Genomic DNA, 26661 nt, shown 5'->3' with positions numbered 1-26661 from the left:
AGTTGATCCCTTTATAAGCATTCTGATTACTTTCCTCAGAGCGGATGGTGATGCCCTTGTCCATACGAGCATAAATGTATGCTATTCTGGTCAAAGAAACTATTCTATCAGACAGTGTCTATCGTTAAACCAACATACCAGAAGTAGGAAAGGATGGCTTTCAATCTTGCTACTTTTATTTTGGCCACATTATAGCATTTATGTTTTTACACAGTCACCGATAATTTTAATGTGGTAAAGCGGTAGGCCCTGCAACTATTTCTAAATGACCAGGCCTAATTAAAATGTAGATGTGTAAGTAGTCTGGGTTAAACAGACTGCCTAGTAAACTTGACATCCTTCAGAAAACCCATCTCAACTATGTCTGTGAAGCCTGCCTTGACATTCACAGGAAAGTGATGCTTTTCCTCACAAGCAGAGCACCAACTCTTCAAGGGCATTTTCTCCAAGTTCCAAGGTCCTTACACCCTCACCTCTTCCTGTAGATGGTAGCTGTCTCTTACTGTTGTCTCTGGATTAATTTAGTGTTAAACACTGGCTCTTCTAGTCCTCTACTACCTCAGAAAGGAATTCCCTGTGGTAAATACCCTCTTTTTGGACTACCTAGTGTAGTCCACTGGACCCTAACTAATGAGTACTTGGTAGCAGGGGAACTCCAAAGAAACAGACCCTTAGAGATAGCGTATTTCCAGCAAGGGACATAACAGACTTTTAAGAATATGAGACGAACACCCGGCCCTTTGGGATTCCTCAGGCTACAGAACCAGCAGGGAAAGAAGTGGTTACTCAACTAACTGAGGTAACTGATCCCAATTGCCAAGGAAAAATTGACTGCTGCTACAGAATGGGCTCAGAGAGGGCTGTATTTGGAACCCAGGGAATTCTCTGGGGGATGCCTCCTGATACTCTTATGAACAAAAATAGACTGTGTAGTTGAGGGGCGCCTGGCTGTCTCAGCAGAGCATGCAGCTCTTGATTTCAGGGTTGTGAGTTTGGACCCCTATATTAGGGTAGAGTTTACTTAATATAAATAAATCCATAAATAGTAGTTTGAACATTAAGTTCTTAAGGAATTGTGATATCAGTAGAATAGGTCTTAATATCACTCAGAGAGAGATACAGTTACTGTTGGGACTGTGCTTTTCCCTTTTGGGGTAGAGGAGAAAAGTGCCTTCATTTGTTTATAAAGGATAATTCCAACTTATTCAATGGAACCTTGAAAAATAGTTATTGTTTTATAGAAGTTCACACATGTGTACTAAAAGCCGAAAGGATGAGCTGTACTATTTGATCTCTCTCAACTCAAAATTTGCCGCCTTTTTTTTTTTAATATTTTTATTTATTTTTGAGAGAGAGCGTGCGTGCATGAGTGGGGGAGGGGCAGAAAGAGAGAGGGAGACACAGAATCTGAAACAGGCTCCGGGCTCAGAGCTGTGAGCACAGAGCCTGACGCAAGGCCCGAACTCGGAAACGGCGAGATCATGACCTGAGCCAAAGTGGAATGCTTAACTGACTGCGCCACCCAGGCACCCCTCAAAACACCTTCTTAAACTCTGATGCTGGGTCTCAGGTTTTACTAACCTCATTCCTCAGGCTTTTGCTACACTGGCTTGTTAGATTCTGCCTTCGTGGAGGATGGAGGGGTGCAGGCGAGTCTGGGTTTTTATCTATCACCATTGTTTCTGCAAATAGTAGTTGTCTCCAGCAGCAGTGGTTGGCTCCAGGCTGCGGCATTCCTGATGTCTTTTGGCATAACCAGAACCAGGCCCATCACACTCCTCAGAAACAGCAGTGGCAGGGGTGGGATGGCGATTACCCTCAGAGGTCTCACTAGACAGCTCTGGAGGCTGAGTCTCTAAGATAAGGTTCAGATAACTTCACCTTTTGTAACCTCAGCCTTGGGAGTGGTAGCATCCTCCTACAGTATGAGTTGCATCAGGGTTTTTACTTTTTCTGCCTTCCATTCCCCATGTAATCATTTCCCTGTAGTTAATTTCTTGTTTGAAATATATAATGTGGTTTCCATTTTCCTAAGTCCTAACTCACAGTATATATTCTTATTTCATCAAGTATATTTTTGTGTCTTTAAGGAATGTTTAAAATTTTTCCATTTCTTGGTTTTAAACACTTTTTATGAATTCCTGGGCATTTTCTTTGTTGCTATTATATAGTCTTCTATAATTTTTAATGAACTGGTTGGTGTTTGCATAATTGCATTTACTTAGATTATTTTTTTCCTAATGCTGTATTGAATTCTGGTACTTGCATACCTAGGAAACTTGAATACCTAGTTGGTAGACCTAGGAAACTTTAAGAGAATCGTAAGTCAAATAGAAGTAGTTTATTTATATCTCTTCCCTTTCAATTCTTAACATTTCTAATTTATTTCTCTTAATTGTTTTGGCTGATCCCTCCAGTACATCCTTTCTTGTCACTTGTCCCTGACATGTCATTGTTTCTCTGTTAAGTAAGGTACTAGCTTAGGGGTGAGATAGATGTGTTTTTTGGTGGGGGGGAGGGTGAGATAAATGTTTTTATCATATCAAGGAAGTGTTCATTGATTCCTGTTTTGTTTTGTTGTCCTAAGATTAGATATTGAATCTTCCCAAATATCTAGCATCTGTGGAAAATGATCATGTAACTTTCCTTTTGGATCTGTTAATAGAATGAGTTATGTTAATTAGTTGATTACCCAATTTTAAACCATCTTTCCATTCTTAGAGTAAGCCCTACTGAATCATGTTATATTATTGTGTTCTGTTTGATTCTGTTGCTATTATTTTATTTAGGATTTTTACTTCAAAATTTATAACTGGTATGTGTGTGTGTGTGTGTATAGTCATTTTACATAATGACTATATAGCCATTTTATAAAAATAATTTGATAGTTGTCCATTTTCTTTTTTCTCTGGAACAGCTTGAATAGTTTGAAACTATTTGTTCCTTACAAATATGATACGATTTATTTGTGGGGCCTCATTTATTTTTCAGGTAGCTCTTTCATGACCTTGTTTCTTCTACAGAGTGGATTTGTTTAGGTTTTTAAAAACCTTTTCTGGGATCAGTTTTGATAAATTTATTTTCAGAGAAAAATTACCCACTGCTTTCAGTTTTTCAAACATTATTTGCATAAAGTTATACAAAAAAGTCTCTTAGTGATTTTTTTCAGGTGTACAACATAATTTCATATATGTATATTTTGTGAAATGATCACTATAGTAAATGTAATTATTAGTCAACCTTCATCACTACACAGTTAATAGATTTTTTTTCTTATGAGAACTTTTAAGATCTACTCTCTTAGCAACTTTCAAATATACAATACAGTATTGTTAACTGTAGTCATCATCTATACATTACATCCCCAGAACTTACTTATTTTATAATTAGAAGTTTGTACCTTTTGATCACCTTGACCCATTTTACTCGCCCCTACTCCGTTTCTTGGCAGCTACCAATCTGTTCTGTTTATGAGTTCATTTTTTGTTTTTGTTGTTTTTAGATTCCACATATAAGTGAGATCATACACTATTTGTCTTTCTCTAACTTATTTCACTTAACATAATGCTATCAAGATCTATCCATATTGTTGCACATGTCAGGATTTTCTTTTTTAATAATTTTTTAAATGCTTATTTATTTTTGAGAGACAGAGGGACAGAGCACAAGCAGGGGAGGGGCAGAGAAAGAGGGAGACACAGAATCTTAAGCAGGCACCAGGCTCTGAGCTGTCAGCCCAGAGCCTGATGCGGGGCTTGAATTCATGAATCATGAGATGACCTGAGCTGAAGCTGGACGCTTAACTGACTGAGCCACTCAGGCACCCACCCCAGGATTTCCTTTAATGGCTGAGTTTACACACACACACACACACACACACACACACACACACTCACACACACACACACACACACACACACACAATTTCTTTATCCATTGATGGACACTTGGGTTATTTCCATGTCTTGGCTATTCTAAACAATGCTGCAGTGAAAATGGGGGTGTGGATATGTTTTTGAATTAAGAGTTTTTGTTCCCTTCAAAACAAAAGTGGAATTACTGGTAATCATATGTTAGTTGTAATTTACATTTTTTTGAGGTCCCTCCACACTGTTTTCCACAGTGGCTGCACCAGTTTTCATTCCCACCAACAGTACAAGAGGGTTCCCTTTTCTCCACATCCTTGCCAACCCTTGTTATTGTCTTTTTGATGACAGCCATTTTAACAGGTGTGACGTAATAGCTCGTGGTTTTGACTGGCATTTCCCTGATGAGTGATGCTGAGCACCTTTTCATGTACCTGTTGACCATCTGTATGTCTTTGGACAATGTCAATTCAGATCCTCTGCTCACTTTTTATGGTATTGTTTGGTTTTTTTGTTTGTTTGTTTTGTTAATTGAGTTGTAGGAGTTCTTTATGTATTTTGGATATTAACTCCTTATCAGATATATAATTTGTAAATATTTTCTTCTATTCACTATGTTGCCTTTTCATTTTGTTGGTTGTTTACTTTGCTGTACAGAAGCTTTTTAGCTTTATGTATTCCAATTTGTTGTATTTTTGCTTTTGCGGCCTTTGGTTTTGGTGTCAGATCCAAAAAATCATTGCTGAGACTGAGGACAAGTAACATACTGCCTAAGTTTTCTTTTAAGTGTTTTATCATTTTGGGTGTTCATGTTCAAGTATTTAATCCATTTTGTGTTAATTTTGTGTAAATTATATGGAAGATACTGGTCCAGTTTTGCTCTTTTGCATGTGGCTCTCTAGTTTCCCCAGCAGCATTTATTGCAGAGACTATCCCTTTCCCACTGTATGTTCTTGGCTCTTTTTTTTTTTTTTTATTTTTTTTATTTTTTTTATTTTTTATTTTTTAATATATGAAATTTACTGTCAAATTGGTTTCCATACAACACCCAGTGCTCATCCCAAAAGGTGCCCTCCTCAATACCCATCACCCACCCTGCCCTCCCTCCCACCCCCCATCAACCCTCAATTTGTTCTCAGTTTTTAACAGTCTCTTATGCTTTGGCTCTCTCCCACTCTAACCTCTTTTTTTTTTTTTTTTTTCCTTCCCCTCCCCCATGGGTTTCTGTTATGTTTCTCAGGATCCACATAAGAGTGAAACCATATGGTATCTGTCTTTCTCTGTATGGCTTATTTCACTTAGCATCACACTCTCCAGTTCCATCCATGTTGCTACAAAAGGCCATATTTCATTTTTTCTCATTGCCACGTAGTATTCCATTGTGTATATAAACCACAATTTCTTTATCCATTCATCAGTTGATGGACATTTAGGCTCTTTCCATAATTTGGCTATTGTTGAGAGTGCCGCTATAAACATTGGGGTACAGGTGCCCCTATGCATCAGTACTCCTGTATCCCTTGGATAAATTCCTAGCAGTGCTATTGCTGGGTCATAGGGTAGGTCTATTTTTAATTTTCTGAGGAACCTCCACACTGCTTTCCAGAGCGGCTGCACCAATTTGCATTCCCACCAACAGTGCAAGAGGGTTCCCGTTTCTCCACATCCTCTCCAGCATCTATAGTCTCCTGATTTCTTCATTTTGGCCACTCTGACTGGCGTGAGGTGGTATCTGAGTGTGGTTTTGATTTGTATTTCCCTGATAAGGAGCGACGTTGAACATCTTTTCATGTGCCTGTTGGCCATCCGGATGTCTTCTTTAGAGAAGTGTCTATTCATGTTTTCTGCCCATTTCTTCACTGGGTTATTTGTTTTTCGGGTGTGGACTTTGATGAGCTCTTTTTAGATTTTGGATACTAGCCCTTTGTCCGATGTGTCATTTGCAAATATCTTTTCCCATTCCGTTGGTTGCCTTTTAGTTTTGTTGGTTGTTTCCTTTGCTGTGCAGAAGCTTTTTATCTTCATAAGGTCCCAGTAATTCACTTTTGCTTTTAATTCCCTTGCCTTTGGGGATGTGCCGAGTAAGAGATTGCTACGGCTGAGGTCAGAGAGGTCTTTTCCTGCTTTCTACTCTAAGGTTTTGATGGTTTCCTGTCTCACATTCAGGTCCTTTATCCATTTTGAGTTTATTTTTGTGAATGGTGTGAGAAAGTTGTCTAGTTTCAACCTTCTGCATGTTGCTGTCCAGTTCTCCCAGCACCATTTGTTAAAGAGACTGTCTTTTTTCCATTGGATGTTCTTTCCTGCTTTGTCAAAGATGAGTTGGCCATACGTTTGTGGGTCTAGTTCTGGGGTTTCTATTCTATTCCATTGGTCTATGTGTCTGTTTTTATGCCAGTACCATGCTGACTTGATGATGACAGCTTTGTAGTAGAGGCTAAAGTCTGGGATTGTGATGCCTCCTGCTTTGGTCTTCTTCTTCAAAATTACTTTGGCTATTCGGGGCCTTTTGTGGTTCCATATGAATTTTAGGATTGCTTGTTCTAGTTTCGAGAAGAATGCTGGTGCAATTTTGATTGGGATTGCATTGAATGTGTAGATAGCTTTGGGTAGTATTGACATTTTGACAATATTTATTCTTCCAATCCATGAGCAGGGAATGTCTTTCCATTTCTTTATATCTTCTTCAATTACCTGCATAAGCTTTCTATAGTTTTCAGCATACAGATCTTTTACATCTTTGGTTAGATTTATTCCTAGGTATTTTATGCTTCTTGGTGCAATTGTGAATGGGATCAGTTTCTTCATTTGTCTTTCTGTTGCTTCATTGTTCGTGTATAAGAATGCAACTGATTTCTGCACATTGATTTTGTATCCTGCAACTTTGCTGAATTCATGTATCAGTTCTAGCAGACTTTTGGTGGAGTCTATCGGATTTTCCATGTATAATATCATGTCATCTGCAAAAAGCGAAAGCTTGACTTCGTCTTTGCCAATTTTGATGCCTTTGATTTCCTTTTGTTGTCTGATTGCTGATGCTAGAACTTCCAGCACTATATTAAACAACAGCGGTGACAGTGGGCATCCCTGTCGTGTTCCTGATCTCAGGGAAAAAGCTCTCAGTTTTTCCCCGTTGAGGATGATGTTAGCTGTGGGCTTTTCATAAATGGCCTTTATGATCTTTAAGTATGTTCCTTCTATCCCGACTTTCTCAAGGGTTTTTATTAAGAAAGGGTGCTGGATTTTGTCAAAGGCCTTTTCTGCATCGATTGACAGGATCATATGGTTCTTCTCTTTTTTTTTGTTAATGTGATGTATCACGTTGATCGATTTGCGAATGTTGAACCAGCCCTGCATCCCAGGAATGAATCCCACTTGATCATGGTGAATAATTCTTTTTATATGCTGTTGAATTCGATTTGCTAGTATCTTATTAAGAATTTTTGCATCCATATTCATCAGGGATATTGGCCTGTAGTTCTCTTTTTTTACTGGGTCTCTGTCTAGTTTAGGAATCAAAGTAATACTGGCTTCATAGAATGAGTCTGGAAGTTTTCCTTCCCTTTCTATTTCTTGGAATAGCTTGAGAAGGATAGGTATTATCTCTGCTTTAAATGTCTGGTAGAACTCCCCTGGGAAGCCATCTGGTCCTGGACTCTTATTTGTTGGGAGATTTTTGATAACCGATTCAATTTCTTCGCTGGTTATGGGTCTGTTCAAGCTTTCTATTTCCTCCTGATTGAGTTTTGGAAGAGTGTGGGTGTTTAGAAATTTGTCCATTTCTTCCAGGTTGTCCAATTTGCTGGCATATAATTTTTCATAGTATTCCCTGATAATTGTTTGTATCTCTGAGGGATTGGTTGTAATCATTCCATTTTCATTCATGATTTTATCTATTGGGGTCATCTCCCTTTTCTTTTTGAGAAGCCTGGCTAGAGGTTTGTCAATTTTGTTTATTTTTTCAAAAAACCAACTCTTGGTTTCGTTGATCTGCTCTACAGTTTTTTTAGATTCTATATTGTTTATTTCTGCTCTGATCTTTATTATTTCTCGTCTTCTGCTGGGTTTAGGCTGCCTTTGCTGTTCTGCTTCTATTTCCTTTAGGTGTGCTGTTAGATTTTGTATTTGGGATTTTTCTTGTTTCTTGAGATAGGCCTGGATTGCAATGTATTTTCCTCTCAGGACTGCCTTCGCTGCATCCCAAAGCGTTTGGATTGTTGTATTTTCATTTTCGTTTGTTTCCATGTATATTTTAATTTCTTCTCTAATTGCCTGGTTGACCCACTCATTCGTTAGTAGGGTGTTCTTTAACCTCCATGCTTTTGGAGGTTTTCCAGACTTTTTCCTGTGGTTGATTTCAAGCTTCATAGCATTGTGGTCTGAAAGTATGCATGGTATAATTTCAATTCTTGTAAACTTATGAAGGGCTGTTTTGTGACCCAGTATATGATCTATCTTGGAGAATGTTCCATGTGCACTCGAGAAGAAAGTATATTCTGTTGCTTTGGGATGCAGAGTTCTAAATATATCTGTCAAGTCCATCTGATCCAATGTATCATTCAGGGCCCTTGTTTCTTTATTGACCATGTGTCTAGATGATCTATCCATTTCTGTAAGTGGGGTGTTAAAGTCCCCTGCAATGACCACATTCTTATCAATAAGGTTGCTTATGTTTATGAGTAATTGTTTTATATATCTGGGGGCTCGGGTATTTGGCGCATAGACATTTATAATAGTTAGCTCTTCCTGGTGGATAGACCCTGTGATTATTATATAATGCCCTTCTTCATCTCTTGTTACAGCCTTTAATTTAAAGTCTAGTTTGTCTGATATAAGTATGGCTACTCCAGCTTTCTTTTGGCTTCCAGGAGCATGATAAATAGTTCTCCATCCCCTCACTCTCAATCTAAAGGTGTCCTCAGATCTAAAATGAGTCTCTTGTAGACAGCAAATAGATGGGTCTTGTTTTTTTATCCATTCTGATACCCTATGTCTTTTAGTTGGCGCATTTAATCCATTTACATTCAGTGTTATTATAGAAAGATATGGGTTTAGAGTCATTGTGATGTCTGTATGTTTTATGCTTGTAGTGATGTCTCTGGTACTTTGTCTCACAGGATCCCCCTTAGGATCTCTTGTAGGGCTGGTTTCGTGGTGACAAATTCCTTCAGTTTTTGTTTGTTTGGGAAGACCTTTATCTCTCCTTCTATTCTAAATGACAGACTTGCTGGATAAAGGATTCTCGGCTGCATATTTTTTCTGTTTAGCACACTGTAGATATCGTGCCAAGCCTTTCTGGCCTGCCAAGTTTCAAAGGAGAGATCAGTCACGAGTCTTATAGGTCTCCCTTTATAAGTGAGGGCACGTTTATCCCTTGCTGCTTTCAGAATTTTCTCTTTATCCTTGTATTTTGCCAGTTTCACTATGATATGTCGTGCAGAAGTCTTCCTCCTCTGGGATACCAATTATGCGTATATTATTTTTTTTTAGTGTATCACTTAGTTCTCTAATTTTCCCCTCATACTCCTGGATTTTTTTATCTCTCTTTCTTTCAGCTTCCTCTTTCTCCATAACTTTATCTTCTAGTTCACCTATTCTCTCCTCTGCCTCTTCAAGCCGAGCCATCGTGGATTCCATTTTGTTTTGCATTTCGTTTAAAGCGTTTTTCAACTCCTCGTGACTGTTCCTTAGTCCCTCGATCTTTGTGGCAAGAGATTCTCTGCTGTCCTGTATACTGTTTTCAAGCCCAGCGATTAATTTTATGACTATTATTCTAAATTCACTTTCTGTTATATTATTTAAATCCTTTTTGATCAGTTCATTAGCTGTTGTTATTTCCTGGAGATTCTTCTGAGGGGAATTCTTCCATTTCGTCATTTTGGAGAGTCCCTGGCGTGGTGAGGACCTGCAGGGCACTTCCCCTGTGCTGTGGTGTATAACTGGAGTTAGTGGGCGGGGCCGCAGTCCGACCCGATGTCTGCCCCCAGCCCACTGCTGGGGCCACAGTCAGACTGGTGTGTGCCTTCTCTTCCCCTCTCCTAGGGGCGGGATTCACTGTGGGGTGGCGTGGCCCGTCTGGGCTACTTGCACACTGCCAGGCTTGTGTTGCTGGGGATCTGGCGTATTAGCTGGGGTGGGTAGGCAAGGTGCACGGGGGGTGGAGGGGCAGGCTTAGCTTGCTTCTCCTTAGGTGATCCACTCCAGGAGGAGCCCTGTGGCAGTGGGAGGGAGTCAGATCCGCTGCCGGAGGTTTGGCTCCGCAGAAGCACAGAGTTGGGTGTTTGCGCGGAGCGAGCAAGTTCCCTGGCAGGAACTGGTTCCCTTTGGGATTTTGGCTGGGGGATGGGCGGGGGAGATGGCGCTGGCGCCTTTGTTCCCCGCCAAGCTGAGCTCTGCCGTCCGGGGGCTCAGCAGCTCTCCCTCCCTTTGTCCTCCAGCCTTCCCGCTTTCCGAGCAGAGCTGTTAACTTCTGACCTCCCAGACGCTAAGTCGCGCTTGCTGTCGGAACACAGTCCGTCCGGCCCCTCCGCTTTTGCCAGCCAGACTCGGGGGCTCTGCTTGGCCGGCGAGCCGCCCCTCCGCCCCGGCTCCCTCCCGCCAGTCTGTGGAGCGCGCACCGCCTCGCCGCCCTTCCTACCCTCTTCCGTGGGCCTCTCGTCTGCGCTTGGCTCCGGAGACTCCCTTCTGCTAATCCTCTGGCGGTTTTCTGGGTTCTTTAGGCAGGTGTAGGTGGAATCTAAGTGATCGGCAGGACGCGTTGTGAGCCCCGCGTCCTCCTACGCCGCCATCTTCCGGAACCTCTCTGTTCTTGGCTCTTTTGTCATAAGTTAATTGGCCATATGTGGGAAGGTTTATTTCCAGGCTGTTTTATTCCATTGGTTTCTGTGTCTCTTTTTATGCTAATACCATATTATTTGGATTGCTATAGTTTTGTAATATAGTTTGAAATCAGGGTGTGTTATGCCTCCAAGTTTCTTCTTTCTTCAGTTATTCTTTCCCAAGGCTGCTTTGGCCATTTGGGGTCTTTTGCGGTTCCATACATATTTTAGGACTTTTTGTTTTATTTCTGTGCAAAATGCCATTGGAGTTTTGTGAGGCATTGCATTGAATCTGTACATTGGCTCTGGGTAGTATGAACATTTTAACAATACTAATTCTGCTAATCCATGAGCCTGGAATACCTTTCCATTTGTTTGTGTCTTCTTCAATTTCTTTCAGTGATATTTTAAAAATTAATTTTAAGAGAAAGTGAGAGAGAGTGTGTGAGTGGGAGAGGGGCAGAGAGAGGGAGAGGGAGACTCCCAAGCAGGCTCCGTGCTGTCAGTGCAGAGCCCAATGTGGGGTTTGAACCCCTAAAGATCATGACCTGAGCTGAAGTCAAGAGTCAGATACTCAACCAACTGAGTCACTCAGGTGCCCCTCATTGATATTTTTTTAAATTCCTTATTTCTTCATTATTTCTCCCATTGTAACTTCTTACTTTGTATGTTTATGCTTTCTCTCTTTTATTCCATTTGTTGGCTAATGGTTTCTTTCCACTGATTTATTTTTTTCCCCCTACGGATCTTTTCAAGGAACCAGCCTTTTTATTTATTTATACAGCTTTGTGTTTGCCACTCACTAATTCTGTTTTTATCTTTATTTCTTATTTGTTGTTTTCCTATTTATTGTTCTTTTCCAACTTTTTGAGTTACATGCTAATATCAATTTCTTTTCAGTCTTGGTTTTTGTTGGTAAATTTAAGGCTACTGATTTTCCTCTGGCATTTGACTTTAATCTCATAGATTCTCCTATATACTGTTTTTATTGTTTTTATAAGAATTCTACGGTTTCATTTTGTAGTTCCCATTTGATTCAAGAATTAATAGTTTAAAATCTTGGTTAAGTAATGTTTTTATTTTCTGATTTCCTTAGAACATTTTTATTATGTTGCTTTCAGATAATTTTTTTTCTGTATTAACCAGTTTTTGGAATTTATTGAGGTTGTTTGTGCTCCAGTATGTGATCATTTTTCATGAGTGGGTTTTTAAAAAGCAGATGTATATTCTTACAGAGTTAAATATATATAACTGTAAGATCACCTTATTCATTTTATTGTTTGAGTTTTATCCTCTTATTTTTCCTTATTTATCCCTTTATTTAAAAAATAATTCTTTTTTTAAGAGAATTTTTAAGAGAGAAAGAGTGTGTTGAGTAGGGGGAGGGGCAGGGGGAGAGAGAATCCCATGCAGCCTCTTTGCTGCCCGTGTAGAGCCCTACGTAGGTAGGCTCAGTTTCACGCATGATGAGATCATGACCTCAGCCGATACCAGGAGTCAAATGCTCAACCAACTGAGCCACCCAGATACCCCTGTTTCTCCTTTTGTAAGTTTAGTAGTCCATACCTTATGGAAGTTGATGTTATATTATTTGGTGCATGGATAACCATAACTATTAAAATTGATGTTATCATTATAAAGTGGCCTTCATCTCATTTACAGCTTTATGTCTAGGATTCTACCTTGACTTATATTCAGTTGTGTCCTCTGATATCTTTTGCTTGTCTATTAAAAATTTTTTTTAATGTTTATTTTTGAGAGACAGAGAGAGCATGGGCGGGGGAGGGGTAGAGAGACAGAGGGAGACACAGAATCCAAAGCAGGCTCCAGGCTCTGAGCTGTTAGTACAGAGCCCAACACAGGGCTTGAACTTACAAACTCTGAGATCATGACCTGAGCCACAGCTGGATGCTTAACTGACTGAGCCACCCAGGCGTACCCCATCTTTTGCTTGCCTATTTAGACCTTTGCCTATGGTTTTATATGGAATTTCTCTGAGTCACTTTGTTTTACGTATATATTTTAGGATATAGCATAGAACTGGGTGTAGCTTTGTGATTCGATCTGAAAATGTTTTTCTTTTTAAGTACATTAAGCTTAGTTGCTTTTACTGATATGTCAGACATACCTGGTCACAGTTACATCATACCGTTTTATGTTACATTTTATTTTATTTTATTTTTAATTTATTTATTTATTTTTTTTAAATTTTCATTTATTTTTGAGACAGAGACAGAGCATGAAAGGGGGGAGGGTCAGAGAGAGAGGGAGACACAGAATCCAAGCAGGCTCCAGGCTCCAGGCTCCAAGCTGTCAGCAGAGCCCGACGCAGGGCTTGAACTCACAAACTGTGAGATCATGACCTGAGCCAAAGTCAGATGCTTAACCGACTAAGCCACCCAGGCGCCCCTATGTTACATTTTAAATTTTTTACCATGTGTTATATTTTATTTTCATTTTTGTTTTGATTATTCTGCCCTTAGGAATGTACATATTTTTATTTTCATGGTTTGTTTTTATTCTTTCTTTCTTTCTTTTTTTTTTTAATACTACCCGAGTCCTCTTTTTCCTGCTTTGGTTCCCTCAACTAGAAATCAAATTCAACAAGAAAATTAGCTTGTAGTTCCAACTATATTTAAATCTTATTACCACATTTCGTTGTATCTGAGAGATGGAGTCTACTGTTAGACACACCATTATTTATGTACCACTTAGGAAAGAAAGGCTGCCAATTACAGTGTGATACACTATCAACCATAAGACATATCTTGATTTTAGAGATGTTAAAATGTGAAAAGAAAATATGTTTTAAAGTCCATGAAATAGTATCTTATTGTTTATTACAGTATTTTTAAATATGCTAAAATTTATTCTTATTGGTTATTGACTCTAAATGATAATTCTCTTTTTAAAAATTTTGTTTATTTATTTTGAGATAGAGAAAGAGTGTGAGCAAGGGCAGGGCAGAGAGAGAGAGGGAGATGGAGAATCTCAAGTAGGCTCCACGCTCACTGGGGAGCCCGATGTGGGTCTGCATCTCATGACCATGAGATCATGACCTGAGCTGAAATCAAGAGTCAGACGCTTAACTGATGGAGCCACCCAGGCATTCCTACATGAATTCTTTTACTTTGAGCTATTATATATGAACCACTCCATCAGTGTTTTCTACTTTATACCTTCTCTCTCCCTTCTTCCTTTTTGCAAAATTTCTCCGATCATCTTTTGGTTGGCTGAAACTGATACTCTTATAGAACCCTCAGGAATACAACATTATTCTGAGTTGTTGCACGTTGAAAACTCTTTGAGCCTGTACACTGGAAACACAGTTGTGCTCCAAATAAATATGCTTGGCTTACATTTTCTTTCCTTGCATGTATTGTGGGTACTGTTCTGTCAACGTATGGTGTTGAATGTTGTCATGCTAACCTGGTTTTCCTTTTCTTGGAAGTCCAGATTTTTTTTTTTAACGTTTATTTATTTTTGAGACAGAGAGAGACAGAGCATGAATGGGGGAGGGGCAGAGAGAGAGGGAGACACAGAATCTGAAACAGGCTCCAGGCTCTGAGCGGTCAGCCCAGAGCCCAACGCGAGGCTCGAACTCACGGATCGCGAGATCGTGACCTGAGCTGAAGTCGGACGCTTAACCGACTGAGCCACCCAGGCGCCCCTTGGAAGTCCAGGTTTTACCTGGATGAGTCTCATGTTCATTCGAGGTGATTTCCCACAGGTACACAGTATGTCTTTCAATTTACATCATCTTTTATTTCAGAAATGGTTTACTGAATTATAATTTTGTTTTTAAAAGAATCTCAAAATTAGGGGAAAGTTACAAAAACTTTTTCTTTCCTTTGAAGTATTTGAAGTTGCCAACATGAATGCCCCAGTGTCCCTGATCACATCAATCTGTATTTCCTGCTTACAAGGACGTTTTCCTTTATAATCGCAGCACAACCATCAGAGTCAGAAGATTGATACTGATAGATGATTATCTTGTAGTGCTGAGTCCCCCCATTCAAATTAACCGTATCTCCAAGGGGCCCTCATTCCTTTTAGAAGAGAATGGTATTTGGAAACCAAGATCTAGATTTACTTCTAGATTTTTCAGTGGACAGATAGAGCTATAGAACACACACACACACAGAGACACACACAGACACACACACCTGTAATTCTAATCCAACACCACAAGGTTCATTTTAACCCTCAACCTTTCCCTTTTGTAACTCTCTTATCTCACAATGAGAAACCTCACTCCAGTGTATGTACAGCTGACAGCTGCACAATGCAGGGGTCAGGGGTGCTGACCCCAGTGCAGGTGAAAATGCATGTGTAACTTTTAACTCCCTAAAAACTTAACAACTAATAGCCTACCATTGATTGAAGTCTTAACTGATCCCATAAACAGTCGATTAAAACATATTCTGTATATATATTATATACTATGTTGTTACAGTAGAGTAAGCTAGAGAAAATAAAATGTTACTGAGAAAAATCATAAGGCAGAGAAAATACACTCACAGGAAGTACTGTACCATATTTATTGAAAAAAAACCTCACATATAACTGGACTTGTGAAGTTCAAACCTGTGTTGTTCAAAAACATGGTCCTTGAGTAACACAAGTTTGAACTGTGTGGGCTTACTTATACATGGATTTTTTTCCTGTACTGTAAACATAACCCCTGCATTGTTCAAGGTTCAACTGTATAAAACATGAATGATGATTACAAGAGAAAAATTATCATCTCAAAAGAGTATACTCACTAAACCCTGCGTGATAATCCCACAGTGACTGTACAGCTGTAGGACCAAAGTATCTGTCTGAGAGCACCAATAAAAGAAGTAGCACATAGGGGTGCCTGGGTGGCTCAGTCAGTTAAGTGGCCAACTTTGGGTCAGGCATGATCTTGTGGTTCATGAGTTCAAGCCCTGCGTTGGGCTCTGTGCTGATAACTCAGAGCCTGGAGCCTGCTTCGGATTCTGTGTCTCCTTCCCGCCCCCACCCCACCCCGCCCCTACCTCATCTCTCTCTCTCTCTCAAAAATAAATAAACATTTAAAAAAAAGAGGTAGCATGTAGAATTGAAATAATTTGTTATAAACAACAACAGCTAGATTTGGGGAGAAATTTTCGGAGTTGGGAATTAGTGCTGTAAAGAAAGCAAATAATTTCAATTCTTAATCAGAACTTTTTTTTTTTTGTAAGCACATTTCTAATAAAGCTATCTTTACGAGAAAGTTAAAATCTTACATTTTCATCAAAGCCTTCTCTTCTGGCTTGCTCAGCCAAATCGCCTTTCATACTAAGAATATAAAATAAAATAAAGATCAGAGACCCATGACAGTAGAAAGGGAAAATAAAGTATGATCAGCTCTATAGTAAGGATCTGAATTGCATTTCTGGTCTTTCTGATAACACTCATTATTTGGAAAGTGTCATTAATAGAAATTCTCCAGAGTGTCACATCTCTAGCTATAAAATAATGTTTATAGTCTGTGCCACTGCCAGAGGTCTGGGTTTGGGAAGCATTTGGACACCAAAGTGATTGAATAAATAAATGTAAGTGTATCCTTAAATATTTTGTGTAAAAATGTTTTTATTTTCATAGCTAAGTGAATGCACTTAATGTAGACTAACAGTTTTTCCTCCCTTCTCAGGGGGACTTTATTCTCCTGTTCAGCTTTCTGTTAAAGTTCTTTCTAAGTGGCACAGCACGCTTTATATTAATTTTTCATTAGCTTAGCTTGGAGCCTCCTGGCGCTCTCAGAATTAGGAGGCCCTAGTGGATGATGTATTGACAACATATTTAGAATAAGCACTTGGGGTGGTGGCTGTTTTACAATCAAAACCTTACTCTCATTGCAAGTTTCTCATATAATGTACAGTTTTAAATGGCAAATTAAAATTTTAAGCCATCTTACCCTTTATCGTCTCCATCCTTTTGAGGTTTCTTTAGTCTAAGTTTTTCAAGAGCATTGTTGTAACTCTGGACATAATTAAAAATAGTTTAAAAGTTCATCAAAAATACATCCTGTATTAAAAAATTTTTTAAAATGTTTATTTATTTTTGAGAGAGACAGAGACAGAATGTGAGTGGGTTAGGGGCAGAGAGAGGGGGAGAGACAGAATTCGAAGCAGGCTCCAGGCTCTGAGTTGTTAGCATAGAGCCCGACGTGGGGCTCGAACTCACGAGCTGTGAGATCATGACCTGAGCCGAAGTCGAACGCTCAACTGACTGAGCCACCCAGGCACCCCTATGTGCTACTTCCTGTCTCTTGATTTCAGCTCAGGTCATGATCTCATGGTTGGTGAGTTTGAAACCCCATGCTGGGCTCTGCGCTGACAGCACAGAGCCAGCTTGGGATTCTCTGTCCCCTCCCTCTCTGTCCCTCCCCCACTCATGCGTGTGCACTCTATCTCTCTCAAAATAAATAAACTTTAAAAGAAATACGGAGGGAATGCTATGATTTCTTTCACTTTGTCACCACTTATGTTTTCTGCCTACTGGTGAAAAAGAGAAAGGGGTTCTCTTGTGGGCATCACACTTGAACTTGAAAAAAAAATCTTTAAAAAGTTTTATTAATATGTATTGCATTTAATGATGTAAACACTTTAATGCACATAACCAACATCATAGTGAAGAGATAAAAGATGAAAAAAACCTACAATTAAGCTCCCTGGGGGACATATTAATGGTTTCCTTTTACAGATACGTTGTTGGACCGAGTTTTGAAACTCCACTAGCCTCATGGCCATTAGGACTTTTTCTGTGTGAAGTGATGTGGTTAGAGCCATGGATGTGCAGAGATGGGCGAGACTGTACACCTGTGACTACTAACCATGCAAGTGAGGTAGGTGTTGAGAGGACAGGGGCGATACCACTGTCAGGGAGAATAGTATGTCAGCGAGGGATTGGAGGGGGGCGGCAGGTGACCTGAGCAGGGGCCCAGAGGGGAGAGCCAGTGATGGTAAACAACACTGTGTGGGGTGCGTGGGTGGCTCAGTCAGTTAAGGGTCGGTCGTCGGCTCAGGTCAGGATCTCATGGTTCGTGAGTTTGAGCCCTGCATTGGGCTCTCTGCTGACAGCTCAGAGCCTAGAGCCTGCTTTGGATTCTGTGTATCCCTCTCTCTCTGCCCCACCCCTGCTTGCACTCTGTCTCTGTCTCTCAAAAAATGAATAAACGTTTAAAAAAAATTTAAACAGCACAGTGCTCAAAACATTAGCTGGGACACAGTGCTATTGAGTAGAGGCATTCACCCAATTCTTTGGCTAAATAATTTGGACTTATTTTGACAGGCCCAGAGAAACTGAAGAATTTTGAGTAGAGAAGTGATATCAGAGCTGGATAGGCACAGGAGAGGGGCCATAAGATGTTGCTATAGAAGATGTTCCTACACAGGAGGCTCGGTGAAAAGTACTGAGGGGCCCCACTCCGGTGGTGGCAGTTAGAATTCAACATGGCCTGGATTTCACAAATGTGAACAAAAACTGCATTGATGAACTTTACACACAGGCCGTGGCAACCAACCATATGAGGCAAAGGGAATAAAAAAATTCAAGGCTTTTAAGCCTGGAGCAACTGTTCCTGTTGCCATTAACAGAAACAGGAAAATGAGGAAGATAAGGCACATGGAGTTCTGAGTTTAGATTGTCTATAGAAATTTACTAGCATCTAAATTGAAATTTTTGGAGGGAAGAGATAGTTTTATTATAAAACCCAACAGAGCTTTGCGTTTAGTAAACAGCTCAGTTGCTATTTGATATACTGAAATAATTTTGGCCACCTTTTTAAAGCCAGAAAGAAATCTCACTTCTCTGGTAGTGACATAATACAGATATGAGCAAGACTGGACCAAAACAGAAAACAAAACAAACCCACCCCCAACCCAAAAACCCACCACTGCTTGGGGTTTAAAGTACAGGAGTAAAAAGTGAACAAGATTTGTCTTAGAATTCTAAATAGGAAAAGAAGTAGACATACCTTTTTAATCATTTCACCAAGTTCAAAATCTGGCCTTCTGCCTATTGAATAATCAGCTTTCACTTCAGAATAGGTATCGTTAATAATTGCCAAGAACATGTTCTGGGAAGAAATAGTCACAAAAATAATTATTTCCATAAAGATTTAATGTAAATGTTACTGACTCTGATGACTACTGGGATTTGTAAAATTAGTTCATATGCTCAGTAATAGAGAAATGCCTATGCAGACTGTAACACAGCAGAATGGGAAATGTATAATGTGTGGATATAGGCAAATAAGTTTATGGCAAATGAGAAAAACAATGTAAAATAATGCATATGAACTGGATACTAATGCATATATATATATATATGTAGATAGATATATGTAGATAGATATATATATGTAGATAAATATATTAACTGATCAACATTGAATATCAGACAAAAACAGAATAATGTAATTATATGTTCATTAGAGTGGTTTTTGTTTTTTGTTTTTACTTGCTCCCATATTTAAAGTTAGTTTTTATTAAACATAAGAGTATCACATTCGCACATATGCTGTTCTCTCTGGCACCACTGCCAGAGGAAGACAGCAGTCTTTACAACCATTATCAGAGTCAGGAAGCAGGGTGGTAGAGACAGCTGTTAACTTAAAGCCTCTCACAGCTCAGATTCTACTTCCCTCTATATGGCCACAACTATCCAGTCTTTGCTGCTATAAGGGACCCACTGTAGTCCTTCTTGATTCCATCAAAAGAAAGGCTTTTACCGGAGGCAGGTGGCCTGGTGGTATGGGAAAGCTAAATCTTAGTGCTGAGGAAACAGGAACCTCTCCTCCACTTACTGGCCTTAGTGTAGGAGGAGAATGGGGAAAATCCTCAGGCCAGGAAGCTTAATTTTTTTTTTTTTTCAGACTATAGGGTCACTTTTGATTGAGGCAAAGGAGCCCTATAAGAGTGGTTTTTTAAAGTTCTCTAAAGCTATTTAGATGCACAGTCTTACTAAGGCTCTTAGGAATACTCTGTCCAAATAATACAAACAATTGTGGAGAGGGTATTCTTACCCCCAGCCCACCTCTCCACCTTTCACTGAGGCCCAACTCTGTCACTCTGAGGACTTTTGGCCACCACCAGGGGATAACTGCTGTGTGTGACAAAAGTGTTGTCAAAGAGGGAAAGCAAATTTCCTTGATTAGGAAGGCCAAATAAATTCGTCTTGAGCAGATGTGAAAGACCCATCCTGGGGACTCCTAAAAACCACAAAGATACGTGGTTTTAGCCTTGAGGGCCAGAAGCCATTTGCAATATGGGCAGAATACATTCATCCCTTCTGGTATGCCATGTCCCAGGTTGGAGGGACCCGGGATATCCAAGTTATAGATGTAGAAGATTTAGCACATTCCTGGCACACACCTGACATCAAAATGGTAACTTTTATGATCACATTCTCCTTTGGACAACTTGGAAACATTCAGACACTGGAGTTATAGCCTAGATTAGTAGGAATCCACACAGTTCCTAATAAATGTAAAAAGCTCTAACAGCTAAGCAGTTATACTATAATTTCTTCTAAATTAATCATTTCATTTTTTTCTTCCAAAAAATAGAAGTGAAAAAGGGGACATACATGCTCGTACTTACCAGCAGGACAAAGAACACAAAAAAGATGAAAGTGATGAAGTAAATGGGCCCCAAGATACGATTGGCTTGCTGAATACCAGCAAAATTAAAATCTCCAAGAACAATTCGGAATTGTGCAAATCTTTGATGGGAAGAAAGAAAAACATTATATCCCTTCATAAATACATCACAACTGATGGAGGTTACCCATGTGTCCAGGAAAGTATCTAGCTGCATATTGCACAGGCTCTCTGGCTCTAGTTAACAGAGTTCTATAAAACTAAGTACGGAAATTCCCCTGAGGGCAAGACAAGGTACTTCAGTAGCTGAACAGTGATTCAGGAAATGATGGGCTTCCACTTAATGAATGTTCACCTACAAGATTGGAACCGTGAGATACTTGCTTACCAGCTGGTCTTGGCAATGGCCATCTTAGCCTGTCCTGTGTCCTTCTAAAACTGGGACTACCTGACCTTGTCCAATAAGCGATTTTCAACTTGTACCTACACCTAAGAACCCTAAAATTTCTAATATCAACAGTATGTTTAATTTGTACACCTCTTCTGCCAAAATAAGATGCCAACAATTTGTTACTTGTTGAATCTCAAACAGTCCTGGTGATGATCCTCAAACATGACACTGAGGTTTATTTTCTTCAATAACTATAAATCTTGGATTTGATGTAAGGTAACATCTAAAATATTACAGATCTTCATTTTATTAATTTTAAAGTTGGAAAATTAAGGTATTGAGCACAGTAGTAACAGAGGTAGAATTAGGATTCCTCAACCTGATGCCCTATTTTCTCATCACTAATTTGCAATAGCATTGCCAGACACATAAGGGACATACGTTAATAAGTTATGCAGATGCGTTCTTTATTTTTTTTAAGTTGAGAACTCTTTAATTTCATCTGTACTCCTACGTTAAGCAATTAATTTAAAAGTATTTGAATCTTTACAAGTTAAAATTGTTCTCTTGGGAATAATGATCTTTCTAGCTATAATACAAACACTAAGCAATCTGCAGAAGCAAGTTAGAATTTTTCATAAATGGTGATAAATGTAGTTAAGGATTGTTGCCTGGGTTCTGCATTATTCTGGTCAATTAAATTTAAGCATTACTTCTAATTAATTAACATTAATATATCCATCTGTACCAGAAATATCAGATTTAACCTAAATTCCAAAGTAGGTCAGTGGGTCAGTAGATTATTAGGTTAGAAAAAAGATTTACTGTAGTTTCCATTTCTTAAACTCAGGTTCCTGAGTTGATCATCTTAAATTAATAATTTAAAGATTATTAATAATTAGATGAAATTAAAATTTTTTCTTTGATTTATGTGAACAGTACATAGGAAAATGGTCTCTGTTACTCCTGTTTTGTAACAGTAGCATGTTATTTTATTACTCATATTTTGTTTTCTGGAATGGATAACATGTATTTTATATTCCTTATGTAAAGCCAGGGCTCTAACATTGGACAGTTAAAAAGAAAAAGGCAGTGCGCCAATTTTTCTGATTATAGTAATAATGCATGTTCATGGGAGAAATTTTAGAAAGTATTAAAGAAAAAGTTTTTAAAATTCATAAGCTGGTTAGGAATAATGGCAGTTGATACTTTGGGCTTATTTGGATTTATGGTTGATGTATTTTGATGCCACTGTTACTGCTCTTGGATGCTTAAAATGAGTTATTTATTTTAAGGGGAAGCTTGGATGGAATTTTTAATAGTATGTAGGTACTTTGCATGATTGGTTAGTCAGTCAAAAGGAAGAAGGCTTCTTGCTTCTGGTTGTTGCTGCCAAGCATGTAAAGGGAGCATACAGTTATATACAATGAAGGAAGAAAATGTATTCAAAGAAATAGGCTACTTGGAGTCCCAGGACTCAAGAGTTGCCTGGAATTTCATCCCCCGTACCTGAGACATGATTAAATCATAATTAAAGTATTTATTCAGCTTTTAATACTGGTTTATAATGCTCTTCTACACAAACTAGAAAAAGAAAAGCTGAATTGGAAGGAGGCCAAAGTTCTGTTTTAGTGTTTCAAACTTGATCTTTTATCCTTGAGTTGGATTTATAGGAGTAAAGATAAGCTAAGGGCACCATTTCTCCTTTTCAGAAATTAGCTCGTTAACTAAAGCTTCCATTTAGCCTTTCTCTGTCAGGAAAGTGACAGAGTATTCTGTAAATACAGGGTACCTGTGCTCTGTAAATAATGTGAGTAACAAAACCCTAACCAATTTGCTGAATGGTTATAATCACAAAGGAACTGGAGACTTCAAATACAATGTCATTGTAATTTCCCCCTCTCAATTGGAGTTTAGTTTGTATCTTTTAGTCCCCACAAGCTAAAAGGAACACCATGACTGCTTAGTATACAAGGTTGTATCAAATGAAAATACTGTTTTGTAGCTTCCTGATACCCCTGGTAACTTTCTAGATTTCTCTCTTATAAATTAAAATAGCTAACAGACTCTTCCATAGTAAGATAACATTGTGGTTAATATGACTTCCCAGTCTCTCACTTGGAGAGATTGCATATTTAGCTATTCCTCAGCATTTTCCAAATATTGCCTCTAGTCAACGGTCTGTCTTCTGTAACTCAGGTTAAACATATTGGGCCTTCTCATTCTAGCTTTCATATCTCATACCTTCTCCACCCACTTTTTGTATCTCTAGGCCTCATTTGCAGTAATTTTTGCTGGCCTATTTTTCACTTTACTCCTCCTTTCTTCATCTCTTGTTTGCTGTCAAACCTGTCAACTAGGTTTTTAATCTCAGTTACTATAATTTGCAGTTGTAGAATTCTATTTTTGATACTCTTTCAAATATGTCACTTTTTATACTGTTCTGTTCTCTAAAGATATTTTCTGGCTTGTGTTTTATTTCTCTAAATATAAGAAGTATTGTGTGATTATTCCATTATCTGAAGTCTATTGTCTGTTGTATCTGTTGGTTCTGGCTTCTGACTTTTCCTGCATCTGTACCAGGTTACTTTTCACTATGGGCAGTAAGTTATGTTTGAAAAATTGCTTGTAGAAGTAATTTGAGGCTTAGAATGAATATACCTTTCTCCAGGGTGGTTTTTTGTTTGTGGGTGCCCATACACACAGGCATTCTAGTCCGGGGCCATCTTAATCCAAGTTCAACACATAAAGTTCCCAGAATATCTAGGTGATCATGACAGATTGATTCACCTTTAACGTGAGGCTCCCTGCCTAATGTGCAGAGAGGTTACCAGACAATCCCTGGCTACCCCATCCTGCCCCTGCACCCTCATACAAGCCCCAGACTTTGCCTTCTGTCTCCTTCTCCCTGAGAGGTGGCCAGAAACACAGTTCATTAACTATTTCTTCTGGATTATCAAAATGCCTTGATGATGGAGGGTTTGGAGAAGGGTTGGGGAAGATGATACAATAACTGAAAAACACTGAAGAAGAAAAAAAACCAACTACTAGGAATATGTCTCCCCACCTAGACAACAATCACATAGGCAGAATTTGTCTGATGTAACTACTTTGGAACTCTGGGTCTATTTATGGCTTACAACTTCCAGGGGAAGGCTTAGCCAACTTTGGTCAATTTCAGCTTTTGGTTTGTCAGAAGCTACCCACCTCCCGCCCCCCACCCCTCACCCCCCAGCCAATGGCAGGCAGCCATGCTTTTCTGGACCAGCTTGTATGCAACCTGTGGGAGCCAGGGTAGGCAATCAGGACCCTCAGGGATCTGTGTTTAGATTGCTGATTGCTCCTTCTGATCACACGGGTGCAGACAGAGATGCGCATGTTCCCCTGTCTGTTTCAAGTCCCTCTGTCTCTTGCTGAAGCAGTATCCTTGGGATTACAGGGCTAGTGCCCTCCATTCCCCCTTCAATTTCTCTTTTTCCCCTTTTGGGAGCCAGGCATTAAAGACATTCAAAAGCAACAGCATATACAGAGGAAATTAGAAAGTCACCACGTTTGCCCATGGAAAGGTGCAGGCTCAGTAAAGACCTGAGAAGACCTTTGCACCTCAGGATAGTTCTCAGCACAGAAACAGTATACAATAAACAACAACAACAACAAAAACCCCAAACAGGAAACCCTGGTGAAGAGCAAGAGTCTCATTTCCAGGGTTATCACATTATTACATTCAAATATTCATTTTTCAACAAAAACAAGAAAAGACGGGACATAAAAGAAGCAGGGAAGTGTGACCCAATCAAAGGAAGAAAATTCACCAACAGAAACTATTACTAAGAAAGACCAGATGGCAGACCTACTAGACAAAGACTTTAAAACAAACCATTTTAAAGATGCTCAAAGAACTAAAAGACATGGAGAAAGTCAAGAAAATAATCTATGAACAAAATGGAAGTACCTATAAAGATATAGAACACCTCAAAGAAACCAAGAAGAAATTATAGAGCTGAAAAATACAATAACTGAAATGAAAATTCACTGGAGGGATTAAGAGGCAGATTTGAGCATGCAGAAGAAAAAAAAAATCAGTGAACCTAAAATAAGATGATTGAAATGACCAAGTCTGAGGATCATAAAGGAAAAAGATTGAAGAAAAGTGAACAGAGCCTGTGGAACACCATCAAGAGACCAACATAAGAACATGAAAAGATTCTCCATATCACTAACCATTAGGGAAATGCAAATCACAACCACAATGAGATGTCATGTCACACCCATTAGGATGGCTACCATTAAAAAAAGAAGAAGAAAAGAAAGGAAAGAAAAGCAGTCCAGAAAATAACAAGTGTTGACAAGGATGTGGGGGAATACACCCTTGTGCACTGTTGGTGGGAATGTAAATGGCGCAGCCACTGTAGAAAGCAGCATGGCTGTTCCTCACAAAAATTCAGAATAGAATCACCATATGATCCAGCAATTCCACCTCTGGGTGTATACCAAAAAGAATTGAAAGCAGTCTTGGGGCACCTGAGTGGCTCAGATTGTTAAGCGTTTGGCTTCGGCTCAGGTCATGATCTCATGGTTTGTGAGTTTGAGCCTGGCATCGGGCTCAGTGCTAACAGCTCAGAGCCCGATGCGGGGCTCAAACTCACGGACCGCAAGATCATGACCTGAGCCTAAGTCGGACGCTTAACCAACTGAGCCACCCAGGCGCCCCAAAAGAAAGCAGTCTTGATGAGAGATTTATACACCCATGTTCATAGCAGGATGATTCACATTATCTAAGACTTAGAAGAAGTCCAGATGTCCATCAGGAGATTAATGGATAATAAAAATGTGGTTTAGGGGAGGCTGGGTGGCTCAGTCTGTTAAGTGTCTGACTTCACATTGGGTCATGGTGTCACAGTTTGTGAGTTTGATCCAGCATCAGGCTCTGTGCTGAAAACTCAGGGCCTGGGGCCTGCTTGGGATTCTGTGTCTCCCTCTCTTTCTGCCCTTCAGCTGCTCATGCTCTATCTCTCTCTCTGTAAAATAAACATTAAATTTTTTTAAAATGTGGTTTATACATAGAATGGAATATTATTCAGTCTTAAAAAGGGAGGAAATTCTGACATACTGCACAACATTGATGAATCTTGAAGACATGCTAAGCAAAATCTGTCACAAAAAGATAAATACTGTGCGATACACTAAGTACCTAGAGTTATCAAAATCATAGAGACAAAAAGTAGAATGGTGGTTGCCAGGGGCTGGAGGAGGGGAGAAGTGGAGAATTCTTGATTAATGAGCATAGTTTCAGTTTTAGAAGATGAAAAGAGTTCTGGAGATGGATGGTGCTGATAGTTGCACAATATCAATGTATTTAATCTCATTGAATTGTACACTTAGAAATGGCTAAGATGGGAAATTTTAGGTATGTATTACCACAATAAAAAAAAAATTCCTTATCAGCTTAACAGAACAGGAGGGCAAAAGAAGCCTTGGATGCTGAGCTTACTTCTCTGGGTTCTTGCCTTTTGATTTTGGTCCACTTTTTACTCTCTTTTTTTGTTAGTTCTTTAGTGCTATCTATATTTCATCTATCTTTTTAAATTGTCCTGAAGAGGAGGTTGATCTCAATAACCTAGCACTTCATTACCAAAAGCAGAAGTGTCTTCATTAATGCATTCCAAAGTTGTCTACCTGTTTATGCTGTGCCTTATACTTCTTTTCTTTCCCACTCTCTAGCTTAAGAACAATTTCCAAGTTCTGTAAATTACTATATTTATAATCGATGTCCAGTACCACTAAGTTTTACTATTAGGTAACACTTGAATTAAAATCCTAGGAAAGGACCGAGAAGTTGTTGGAACTGCAAACCTAATTCACTCAAGAGAAAGCTAATTAGACTTCTCAAATTATAGGCTGTTTGACATTGGAAGGGATCATTGGGAGTAGCAACTTAATCCAGTTCCTTCATTTGCAGATAAAGAAATAAAGGTC

At 39.2% G+C, this 26661-nt stretch overlaps 1 protein-coding gene across 3 annotated transcripts in view; it reads right to left on the bottom strand.

Annotated features, from left to right (window-relative positions):
* PKD2L2 (polycystin 2 like 2, transient receptor potential cation channel) overlaps positions 1–26661 on the bottom strand; it is a 47688-nt gene that overhangs the window by 6175 nt on the left and 14852 nt on the right. For all 3 annotated transcript variants that reach the window (XM_049649250.1, XM_049649251.1, XM_049649249.1), the window contains 4 exons: positions 20296–20416; positions 18669–18770; positions 16608–16672; positions 15937–15988 (listed from right to left, as the gene is read on the bottom strand). In XM_049649250.1, coding sequence (XP_049505207.1) covers positions 15937–15988; positions 16608–16672; positions 18669–18770; positions 20296–20416 — 340 coding nt within the window. The remainder of the gene's footprint in view (positions 1–15936; positions 15989–16607; positions 16673–18668; positions 18771–20295; positions 20417–26661) is intronic.

The sequence above is a fragment of the Panthera uncia genome (assembly GCF_023721935.1).
Source record: "Panthera uncia isolate 11264 chromosome A1 unlocalized genomic scaffold, Puncia_PCG_1.0 HiC_scaffold_17, whole genome shotgun sequence".
In the NCBI taxonomy this organism is placed as follows: Eukaryota; Metazoa; Chordata; class Mammalia; order Carnivora; family Felidae; genus Panthera; species Panthera uncia.
The sequence above is the reverse complement of the archived record's forward strand: the minus strand, read 5'-3'. Positions and strand labels throughout refer to the sequence as shown.